The sequence below is a fragment of the Lissotriton vulgaris genome, chromosome 7 (assembly GCF_964263255.1).
Source record: "Lissotriton vulgaris chromosome 7, aLisVul1.2, whole genome shotgun sequence".
Lineage (NCBI taxonomy): Eukaryota > Metazoa > Chordata > Amphibia > Caudata > Salamandridae > Lissotriton > Lissotriton vulgaris.
The window spans coordinates 118751895-118764459 of NC_141695.1; the positions used below are offsets into that span (position 1 = coordinate 118751895).

At 44.7% G+C, this 12565-nt stretch overlaps 1 protein-coding gene across 2 annotated transcripts in view; it reads left to right on the forward strand.

Annotated features, from left to right (window-relative positions):
- Positions 1-12565, forward strand: part of XRCC1 (X-ray repair cross complementing 1) — a 310744-nt gene that overhangs the window by 30892 nt on the left and 267287 nt on the right. For both annotated transcript variants that reach the window (XM_086929793.1, XM_086929794.1), the window contains exon 2: positions 11148-11240. In XM_086929793.1, the coding sequence (XP_086785919.1) occupies positions 11148-11240 (93 nt within the window). The remainder of the gene's footprint in view (positions 1-11147; positions 11241-12565) is intronic.

A 12565-nucleotide genomic window follows, 5' to 3' on the forward strand; every position in this document is an offset into this window, starting at 1 on the left:
TCCTTAAGGCTTGCAACGATGACCCTCGGATTTACTATCTGAGGTTTTTTCGTATAATTGTTCATATTATTGTTGATTATTGCTGACGTTTTATATGTGGATCCAAGGCTATTATAGCCGATGTTTAAGGGCATTTTTGTCAGAATTTGGTATTCAGAACCAAATGTGAGACACAGTCTGTTGAAAGGACCATACTTATCATTCTTGTTATGATGATTCCCATTGTTTAGCAAGTTCCAATTCTACTGATTGATTTTTCTCAGTCTATATTTAAACAGTTTACTATGTACCAGTGGGAGATAGGACTGTAGTTATGTGGATAAGCGTTAAACTAGCATAATCCGAAGCCTCCGGTCGTGTAATAGAATCAAAAATTAGCTAGCATTCGCGCCAAGAATTTTCAATTCTATTAAGGATACGGAGGCGAGGATTATCCCACTCGGTTTATTACAATATTGGTACTAATTACCTACCCGCATGTACTTGATATTCTGTATCAGCAGAAGTTATGGGTTTTCCCTGTCTCATTCCTTTCAGCTTCGAGAAAAGAAGAAGGAGCAGGTGTTCTTCTAGCTTAGTAGACGTAATCTTTCCAGTTTGAAGATGTTTCTTCCATGTTGAAGGATGATTATTGGGACTCGTATTCCGTGGATTGGACTGGATTTATTAATGTGTGGACTATAAAGGTTCGAGCAAAGAAAGAGGAGGAGAAACAGGGTACAGCAGCTCTTATTGGGCTATACAGGATGTGATGCATGGACAAGCATCATGGGAAATGTAGTTTTATTTGCATACAAAACGTTTTTCATTGGCTGCTGTGAGTAGCAAATAAAAGAAAGAGAAGCATAATCCTCGCCTCCATGTCCTTAAAAGAATTGAAAATTCTTGGCGCGAATGCGAGCTAATTTTTTACTCCACTTACTTTTCTCTTACTCTTGCGGAGCTCCAGGAGACATTACGGCAGCACGACCGTCTCCGTCAAGAACCTGAGCAGCGGTCAAAGTGCATTCAAATAAACAGCGACTGGGGGAGAGGAATGGGGCACGCAGCAACCTGGGAGGGGCGGTGGGGGCGGGCAAGCAGTGATGTTGGATGGGGATGCGGAGACGGGCAAGCACCAACAGGGGTTGAAAGAAACACCAGTGAAGACAAGGCAGAACAAGCTTCCATAAACATCGAGCAGGAAATGAATAATCAAATAGTGCCAAAAAACAAATAGATAGGCAGAAAAGTGTAAGGCTACAAGTAATTGGGCAGTGCTCTGTGGGAGGAAACCAATCACAACAAGCATTTGCAATGCAAACGGTCTCTCCTTATCTCTCCTGGATGTTTTGCCACCAGGGATTGAATAGCTATACAATTAGTACACACTGAGTGATGCAGTGTGATTTTCAACTGCAATTAATATTTAGGAAAACGTTTTATCCTTTTTTTTTTTTTTTTTTTTTTTTTTTGTGAAAAAGTAAAACCGAGATCAGCTCTGAATGAGAGGAAACATTCCCATTCTCACCTTTAGCCCCTCGTTAAGATAAATGTGTACCTAACAAACTGCAAAATTACTGGTGCTGTTATATGCAGGGATCAGAGATCGAGGTAAACAGAGCAGTTTTTACCTTCACACCCTATAAGCAAGATGAATACAGGAAAACATTTTTTAATCTTGTATCAATGCAGAGAAACGGGCATTTTTGAAGTTGTAAGCCATCATACAGGTTCAGCCTCATGTTGTTTTCTGTGGAGTGGCTTTAAATGTTGAAGAGTGTGTCAGACATTCTTTCAGAGAAAGAGAAAGGAATGCAATTAATATCACGAGAGTCGCACAGGCCCGGACTGGCCATAGCGGGCACCGGGCAATCCCTGGTGCGCCGCAATAGTGGGGGCCGGTTTTGAGCCCTTGGAGGCCGATTTTGTTGGCCGTTTTTGCAGCAAAGCTGCAAAATCGGCCCTGCAACAAAATCGGCTGAAAACCGGCCCTGGCAAAGACCTTGGCGGCACCTCCAACCACCCCGAGTGGGGAGGGGGAGGGGTGGCCGAGCACTTTGCCAGGGCCGGTTTTGGTTCCCAGTTCGGCCCTGGAGTCGCAAGATTGTCTTTAGCAGAACTGTCAGCACTTTTTAGCTTCAGAAGCAGTGGAGAGTGCAGAGCAGACAGTTTAACTTTGGTAATAGGACCCTGGCTCAGAGACTCTCCCACAAACCCTTCATGGAGTGATTAAGCCAGCATGGGTGTGAAATATGTCCTGGACCTTGCTGGACCTTGCTGCTTCTGTCAGTCGGGAGCAATTTCTGGTGACGCCCTTTGAGGAACCGGAGCCAATTGCTCTCCAGTATTCCTTTTGTAATTAAAGTTTGTGTCGAGTCCCACATTTTGCAAATTTACAAGTTAGTTACAGCCTATAATGGAAGATCCGACTCCGTCAGGGTCCTGGCGATGCGATCACACCACCCCGTCTGACTCACAGGTTTGAGAAACGTGCACTCTCCTCTGACGTCACAAGACCTCCAACAGTTGTGGAAGAAGTTATAGTGTTCCGCTATATTAATAATCTGACGAAAGCATAAAACACTCGCTTCCAAGAGCCTTTATCATATATATCTGTTGTCTACTGTTTACAAGGGCATATGTGCAAATCTCAGAACTCACTCCAACATCGCTAGCCTCCCTCCATCCAGTGTATTCACTCTCTCCAAAGTAAATAACCGCAAACATCCACCACTCAGTATGCCCACTGTGCAGTGTACCTCTAGAATGGCATTCCCGCCCATCTTACTCTCCACTGATGGCCGTTTTTCCCATCCTCAGCACAGACTCCGTTGTTCTGCATCGCTGCCCCATGCATCATATGCCATGTCCCTAATCCTGCATACCCTCAGCCATGTCATAAATGCATATTAAACATGAACACCTCCCATGTTTCGGTAAAAGTAAGACCCGGTTCCCTTGGTATCTAGGTACGGAACTACTTGAGAAGGTAACGGAATATAGATATTTGGGAGTATGGTTCACGAGTAACTTGAATTGGACCACCCATCTGGAAGCATAAAAATTAGGGCAACAGCTTCTATAAAGGGCTTAAAAAGATTTAATAGCTTTTACGAAGACTTGTCAGATGGGCCGGTTATAAAGGCCTACCTGGCAATGGTCCCTGCGCAATTCCTATATGGATCAGTGGGAAAAAAGGTTGGGATAAAGAGGAGGGTATGATCCTGAAAAGCTTATTCTCGTTGCCAAAATCAGCAATGGTACAAGCAGCAAGACTGGAGATGGGAGTCACTTCCTGGGCAATTACAACTAGGATGGCACTAATACGGCTTTGGCAGCGTGTGGAGATAGGGGAGCCTCCCAGAAAAATATCACAGTGAGGTAGAGACGAAATTGCCTCTAGCGAGCTGTCTTGGGCAAAAGAAACAAGATTCTCACTAAAGGAAGCTTATGGGAAGCTAGGAATAGAACTGGATACTCAGGACACGCCATTATAGGCAAAAAAGGATTACGGTCATTGGGAGCGGATGTGTCCCGCATATGCGATCAAGAGTATCTCCGGCAAAAAATTTCCGTGTCCCATATGATCCAAGTATGGATTTCAGAAGACCATTCCTACCCTTACTTGGCCAGGTTGCTGAACCAGCATTTAAGAAGAGAGGTTTTAAAATTGAGAATGGGTATAAATCCCTGTTATGTAAATAGCAGTGTTAAAAATTTCATGATAAATAGTAATGGCAATTGCACATGTACGTTAGGTTCCCCCTGTGATATTAATCATATTTTATTAGACTGTAGGATGATCCTTGATATACGTAAGGAGATTTAATGCCCGATATTCAAAATATACAGGACTATGAATAGGAAGCAAGCTGCAGATCTCCTGGTGGGAATGATAAATCTGGATATAGCCTGCACTTTGGGGAAATACATGAGTAGAGTTAGGGGGTTTCTTCAGAGTACAGAGTTATAGGCGTATGTAAATGAGATTGCACTTTAATGTATGTATTGTGTTTGGAAGGCCTGGTTATATATGCCACTCGTGTTTACCCTTGTGATTGTAACAACCTAGAAGGATACTGTTTAACCCCTTCCCTGCTCATGACGCGCTCAGCTCGTCATGCAGTACACTGGTCGTGTGCTTATGACGAGCTGAGCTCGTCATGAACAATGGAAATCTGAAGCCTTCAGCACCTAGCGGGAATTGCTGTAGCAGTCAAGTTGTCGGGGTTATCCTCCGGGAAATGATTGAATTGCAATTTTACAAATTTTCCATATTTTGTGTTTTTATAAAGTTTTATAAATGTATACTGTATACTTCTATTTTTGTAACAATCCAAATAAAGTTTTAATGACTGACTGACTGACCTCCCACTACCCTGCATTCCTACTGCTTACCCCATACCTCCAAGCGCTGATGTCACAAACTCTTGCAGCCCTGCAAGCCTCGCATCCCTGTGCAGAGATGTATAAAGTAGCCTTCACATGAATGATGCAGCTGTTTCCCACACTGTATCCATCCAGTCCAATGAAATGAGCGCATTAAACCAGCATTTCAACATCGCAGGCGCTGTGGAGTCCAAGACCATTCCATAGAGCTGCGCTATAAAAGTGCTTCAGTACTTGCATACAGGTTAAGAGCTGCGTCCAGTGCATAAAAACCCACCCCTCCCTGTGTAATCTCACTCACCCCATCCCCTCTCCCTCTTACTCGAACTCTCATTCCCACAGGCGCCCTTCTGCAGTTACACCAGAACCGGGACCTGCAGCGGCAGTAGTGCGGGGGGGGGGGGCTGATTCAGCTGCACTTTGGGAATTGTTGCAGACAGAAGTTGACTGTAAGGGGTTCACTATCACACTCTGGCCTGGGTGGCGAGGGGGAGCTGCAGTGATGCGGCGAACAGATGTGGACCTGCGGTGACCATACGAGCATCCTCTACAGGAAGAGCCTTTGAATCTCTCAAAACATAACCATCTTAGTTTGTGCATATTAAATTAGAAGAAGCTAAATCCCGGGTTAAACGGACAAGGAGACATGCATCAATGCCAACGTAATCATGGAAGATAAATTGATTATTTTCATTCATGCATAAATCTGTATTTCGGCATATTGTGACCATAAAAAATGCATAAAGAGAACGATACATAGCACATTCATAATAGAAGAATAGAAAGATTTACATGCAGATGGATGGGGTTTAGGGAAAATACAATAAAATTCATAAATCAGTTAAGTGTAAAAAAATTTTATAAAATTCATTTATACAGTTCCAATAATTGATTATTTCAAACACATAGAACCTCTGCAGTCTATAAGACAAAGAAACTGAAGTAAAAAAGGAAATTAAGTGATAATAAAACGCCCAAGCATAAAATAAACTCTTTTGTTTGAGGGAAAATCTGGGGCGAAGGGAATAGTCCCTGAAGTTAGGTTGCATTCGTTGAAAATAGCAGGGATCGGACAGTGATGAGGAAACATATAATGTCGTTAAACTAGCACAGTGACCGATGCCGGGCACAGTAGATCACAGTAACTGAAAGTGTTGTCACTTGCTCTGGGATACACACAAGATACAATACAAAAAAGTCCATGTTCGGATCAATCGGATTAAATACGTGTTTAATGCACATCTACTCAAAAGATGAGATTTTAAAAGCCAGGTGATTCTAGAGCCCGTAGTAACTTTTTCATCAATATTTTTTATAAAATGCAAGAACTGTAAAGGCTGTAAACGCTATTCTGAAATAGAAATTGCAGATGGTTACATGGGGGATTTTGGACTGGGCATTTGTGTTACTTGATTTTTTACAAAAAGATACATGGTCACTCCAGTTCAACATACTGATATCCCTCTAAAATCAATATACGTAGACACATTTAAGAGAAGTATTTGATATCCCAGCATAGAATCTGACTAAACATAGAGTCAGAAAAAATTTCTTTTAAAGCGATCTGGCAAGATTCTCTCGCATATAATACACGCCAAGCCGTTGTATTCATATTTTATTATTTTAATATCACTGTTGCATTTTTTTTCGGTATCACAGGGCTGTAAAAATGGCAACCATTTTATCCTATCCATGTGGGTGAAATAGTGAAAAACCTGCAAGAATTAGAGCTTTCTCACATCTCTCCAGCGAGGACGGTGATCCATTGAGCTATCTAGCCTGCTTGCCTATTTTTTGCAGCTTCGTTGACCGCCGCCCTTCAGAACAGGATGAGTAATACAGCCGAGTGCTCTATTACTTTCTTATTTTAGCTGATCACACCTGTCCATCAGCTGATTGTGCAGTGCTCGCTGGCGTTGTATGCATTCCCCCGTGTAACTCCTTTGTGTAAACTTCACACTCTCTCATAGCTGCTTCCAAAACACCCAACATGGTAATGATTATGTATCCCAGAGCAACATTTGTCAATAAAAGAAGGCACCACGGACAAGGGGAGGGAGGGCGGACGGGGGAGGGGGGTAAAGAACGCACGTACAATGGTATGAAGGGCGGAGGCTAAAGAAGGTACGACAACGGGAGGGAGGGGGGGGGGGGTTGTAAAACAAGGCACCATAGACTGAATGTATGCAAAGCACGTCCTGTCGGAAACTCGATAAAGTACATAGTGCTTACAAGACTAGATAACAGGTCCCGTGTAACAACCAAAGTAAAGGGGCCAGTCGCCATGGGAGGTGGCAAATGAAGAGGAGGCGATACTAAGGAGGGACTAACAAGCCTATTAATGAATCAGAAGCCAGCATTTAGGAAAGCTAGTGACACGAGCCAACAAAAAATATTGGTGAAGAGTGGGCGCGGCTTCTCCCCCATACTCTACTACAGCAGTCTTGCAGAGCAAGCAGCGCATGCAAACTGCCCCAAGGCTCGACCTAAAAAGCAGGGACAAGAGAACAAAGATTAACCATTAGCAAGCAAGCAAGCCTTATTAAAATACAAAGCAGTAAATAAAAAGAAAAGGCAATGGATGGGTTGTAAGCCCACAAAGTGTATACAAAATGTCTTGAAGAGACAATGCAAGCCCTGCCTAGGCTCGACCTAAAAAGTAGGTCACTAAAAGTGAGCAATGGGAGGACTTTGCAATGCTCCAGGGTAGGAACAGACACAAAATGGACAAGGCAAGACATTAAATAAGAAGCAGGCAAGTCAGAGTGACATTAAAGCCAACAAATGGTAGGCAGTAGGTGGATTGCTAGCCTATTTGTGTTCTTAGTAAGACAACAATGTCTTTTGCAACCAGATAACTGTGCTGTCTGTTTGACTTCACACAAAGAAGCAAGCCAGAGAATCGAGGGATTGGAGAAAATAGGGAAGAGAATAAAATAAGTAAGTGTGTGTGTGGTGGATTCAGGCAAACTGGCAGTGAGGCTATCAGACAGAGGAGAACGAGGGCATCAGACAGTGCAAGAGTGAAGGGAAAACAGAATGAGATTGCAGTGCCGTAGAGATAGTATCATGGACCCTCATTCAAGCAAGAAGGGTGGGTGCTGCTTGTGAGATAGTTAGACAGGCAAACTAGCAGTGGGCCTCGGTCACCCAGGGGCTCTGGTACCACGCACCTGTTGCAATCTTGGCAGAAGTTCCTCTCTGAGGCAGACAGATTATTGAATGATAGCTACAGTGAGAGACAGAGAGGGACTGCCAGAGAATGAGAAAGTGAGGGAGAAGAACTGAAGTGGTTAGACTAATGGGAGAGCTAAATAGACTGTGTGAGAGAGAAATGAAGAATGACACAGCTGGTGAGAAAGAGAAGGGGAGCGTAAAGGAAAATGAGTTGAGAGGTGAGCACAGAAAGGTACCAAGAAAGGAGCACGAGATAAGGATAGAACAACGAAAAAAAGCCCTCTTGGGAGGGATAGGGAGTTGGGGGCAAAGAACTGAAAGAGTATGTAAGAGACTGAGAGCAATAGGGGAAAGAAGTGTCCACTGCCAGATAGAAATGGGGAGGGTCATTGAAATAGGTGGTGAGAAGAAAGGCAGGGAGAGGAGCGGACACAGTTGAAGAAGGGCATCTAAGATAGGAGGGGAGTTAAAGAGAATAGGGATTGAGGCGGAAGTGGGGTAACATGGGGGAGATCAGAAGAGAGGACGACGCAGTTTTGCAAAGATGAAAGGAAGAAATGAGGTGGGAGGCTGGACTATTAGGTTCAGTGAAAGTTGGGAGATTGGATTCCTGATTTGACATGTGCCAACTGTGTGGCTAAGCTGCTCAATCAAAGGACATCCATTTCTTGTTTTGCTCATTTCCAGATGGAACACCACTTTCCCCTCGTATGACCACCACTTTCTACTAAGTGTTCCCAGCGAGAACGCACTAAGCTGTGTAGTGCATGTAGGGCCATCCAAGCCTCCTATACATTGAGTATTAATAGATGACTGGCCAACAAGGGTTGGCGTCCAGCCTGAGCTACCGAACACTTGCCTCAGTGACAGACCAGCCATCACCCATCGGGGGCTAGCTGTCATTATCACATCTGGGGAATGAAGGAGCGAGTGCTAGCATCAGCACCACCAGCACAACACATATCAATGCTCAGTTTAATTAGGTGACTGTTTTAGTTGATTGTGGTGATGCAGTGAAAATTGACAAATGCGGTTGACTAACCCTTAATACGTAGCACGTGGCAAAGGTGCCTTGGAGGCTTAGTGGGTGTCGAGAGGTGGGAGCACTGAAACTGTTTTACAGTCTCCTTGGTGCCAGAGTCCACAATGGTATCCCTTGCACTCCCCTGCAGATGTCCATAGCACAGCAGATGTAGAACCCTTGCAGGGATGGTGATTTGTGTAGCCTCTGGCAGAAAGCATCTCCGGGTGCGAGCAGTTCTTCTGCCAGCAGCTATCGATTTCATTGATGGGTCTACTGAAGGAGAGAAGCAGAGGTTTCAAGCTCCTGTAATAAGTGCACAATGTAGCCAAGCCTGGAATGCTTTAGGCTTGCATTGGATAGATGGATGGAATGGAAAAAGCTTCAAACCCTTTCTAAAAGCTGAAGTATTGGACTCAACTATCCGTGAAAGGACGTTGGAAGTGGCTGTTATTGTATGTCACCTTGAAGCATCAGACTGACCAATGGCTCTTAGTCAATGGACCTTTTGCTGTTGATCACCTTATTGTGTAACACTGCAGAAATTGGAGAGTTGTGCTGCCACTTGAACTTAGCCCGGTAATTGTGGCGCCCATGGAAGATTTGTGTGCACTGTATAGAATAATTTTTGGATTGGCTCTGGAGATCTGTGATAATCAACACAATTATTGAACATAGAGTGTGCCATTACTTTTGTATTCCATTGAGCTCAGTTATTTGTAACTCTGTTTTCAATGGATAACTCTACAATGATGGTCTCTGTCTTCCGGTTGATGTAGTAGAATTATCTTTTTAGGCTTCTAAGTTGTGGATGTGGGTTTCAGAGAGTCGAGGACAGAGGACACCAGCTGTCAGTTGCCCAGTGTCCACCTATTAGTCCACCTATTAGTTTTTGTGTTCATGCACTGTTGAATTTTTCATGGGTTGGTGTGTTTCTCTACAAATACAGTAATGACCTTGCATAGCCACAAACTGGATGTTGTTTCAGTCACATTTCATGTAGCCATTGACTTGCTGAGTACCAGTCCTTTTTCTCTTACATAAGTCCTGTTACATGATTGCAGACTTGGAGTGCGGTCGGGATCCTTAGATCCAACATGGCCTCCAGTCTTGGGTGGCCAGCGTTGTTCTTAGTAAGAACCCTTCGACTTCAGTGCGTGGCCATCTTAGGAGTACCGTCTCCTCCTACTGATGCTGCTTGGCTTGATTAGGATGTGCAGCCATGAGTGTTCTACTTTGCCAGTCCCAGAGCAGGCTTGCAGGCTTTTCTGTGTCAAGTCTTTTCAGCAGCTCAAACCTAAAGAAATGCTCTCCAATTCGGGCAGGAGATTTCCATTTAAAAAGATGGTGGTAATGAGGACGTTGGGGTAACAGTGGAGACCTGGCAGTTAGGAAGCCTTGTTCACATAAAACAATGAATCTTGTGGATACTTTACATGGGACAAGTTGTAATGAATATTAACATGTAGGGTGTCAACTTTTACTGAGAGCCTGAGATTTAGTAGAAAAGGAGATTTATCCTTTTCAGTTGCATTTTGTCACTGCAGCTGTTGAGACATTGTTAGTAATGGCAGATAAATGGGCTTTGTCATTTGTTGTCCTTTTTTTCATCAAACCAATCCTTTTTCAAGGAAATGAAACTGCAGCTTTGCTGGAATTAATTATGCTTAATATTGCTTGCAAACACAATAGCATGGAGAAATGTTCACTCTATGCTCTTCTAAGTTACAGCCTACTCCAGAGCATGAGTTCCTGGGGGACTCTTCTCTAGTGAGTTTAGTGACAAGCTCTACTGAGGACCAGTGACTACTCAAGCTAGGCCATTGGTGGTTCCAGATTCCAGAGCTTGCGTTCCAGGGTGACTCCTCTCGAGCGAGTTTGGTGACCAGATCTACTGTGACAAGTGACTACTGAGCACCTGTGACTCCTCAAGATAGGCCATTGGTAGTTCCAACCCACTCCAGAGCATGAGTCCCTGGAGGCACTCCTCTTGAGTGAGTTTGGTGACCTGATCTACTGAGCGCCTGTGACTCCTCAAGCCAGTCCATTAGTAGTTCCAGCCTCCAGAGCATGAATTCCAGGGGACTCCTCTCTAGAGAGTTTGGTGAACAGATCTACTGAGGACCAGTGACTACTCAAGCTAGGCCATTGGGAAGTAACTTCACCATTAGTATTCTGGTTATGGTTGGAAACTTGTGGTAATACCGAACACACTGGAATGCATGTAGTTCCCACTAAAATCAGACTTCTAGTGATGCTTTAAGGTCGGTAGTCGCCTGCTGAAATTGCATGAAGGTGAAACGTGAGTGCATCATTTTGATCATGAGAGAAAGCATCAGGGTCATGAACCAGTAAGCGAATGCAGAGACATTGGGTTTAAAGAGCGGTGTCCCCGAAGAACGCTCTGTTCTTTGCACTCAACCTATTACCCTTCAACTCCTTTCTTTTCTTTTATAAATGTGATTGCAATATAGACACTTCATTGTTTGTGGGAACTGCACCTAAATTTATAGTTCTTATGTTATCAAAAGTAGCAAAATGTAATTTGTGGTGCTTATTAAATCTATTTTTCCCCCAGACTCACAAAGCAGAAAACTTGTTGAAGGCAGATACTTATCGAAAATGGAAGGCAAGCAAGGCTGGAGAGAAGCAGGTGTCTGTGATTCTGCAGGTGAGGCTCACAATAAAATGGGCAATGCTGAGGGTCTGGAACTCTGGAGGGCATCTCAAGTTGTTCCTGGCCTCACAGCAGCATCCCCACTTAACTTATTGATTTTCAGAGTGAAGGGGTGTTGGCAGCCTGATGTCTTTTTTCAAGATTGGTAACAATGTACCTAGGAAGGTACTGTGTGGGTTCTTCAGTTTGTGTGATTGTCCAGGCTGAGGTACTTTCGAGGGCAGAGTTATTTTGTCAGAGCAGAGGAAACAGTTTTCTTGTAGGTATCCTATAAAAGGCTTTATGTGAAGTGCCAAGTTTGAGATTAGGTATAGGTGGGCACCATAAAACAGAGTCTCTGTCATAACGGAGTAAAGGCACAGCAGCCTGAGTCCCTGTCATGTTGGAGTAGAGGTGTAATAATGGAGTAGAGGTCCAGCAGCTTGAGTCCCTGTAATAATGGAGTAGAGGTCCAGCAGCCTGAGTCCCTGTCATGATGGAGTAGAGGCGCAGCAGCCTGAGTCCTTGTCATGTTGGAGTAGAGGTCCAGCAGTCTGAGTCCCTGTAATAATGGAGTAGAGGTGAGCAGCCCGAGTCCCTGTCATGATGGAGTAGAGGCGCAGCAGCCTGAGTCCCTGTAATGTTGGAGTGGAGGCGCAGCAGCCTGAGTCCCTGTCATGATGGAGTAGAGGCTCAGCAGCCTGAGTCCCTGTCATGATGGAGTAGAGGCGCAGCAGCCTGAGTCCTGGTAATAATGGAGTAGAGGTCCAGCAGCCTGAGTCCCTGTCATGATGGAGTAGAGGCGCAGCAGCCTGAGTCCTTGTCATGTTGGAGTAGAGGTCCAGCAGTCTGAGTCCCTGTTATGTTGAAGTAGAGGCGCAGCAGCCTGAGTCCTGGTAACAATGGAGTAGAGGCGCAGCAGCCTGAGTCCCTGACATGATGGAGTAGAGGCGCAGCAGCCTGAGTCCTGGTACCAATGGAGTAGAGGCGCAGCAGCCTGAGTCCCTGTCATGATGGAGAAGAGGCGCAGCAGCCTGAGTCCCTGTCATGATGGAGTAGAGGCGCAGCAGCCGGAGTCCCTGTAATAATGCGGTAGAGGCGCAGCAGCCTGTGTCCCTGTAATAATGGAGTAGAGGTGTAATAATGGAGTAGAGGTCCAGCAGCCTGAGTCCCAGTAATAATGGAGTAGAGGCGCAGCAGCCTGAGTCCCTGTAATAATGGAGTAGAGGCGCAGCAGCCTGAGTCCCTGTTATAATGGAGTAGAGGCGCAGCAGCCTGAGTCCCTGTAATAATGGAGTAGAGGCGCAGCAGCCTGAGTCCCTGTAATAATGGAGTAGAGG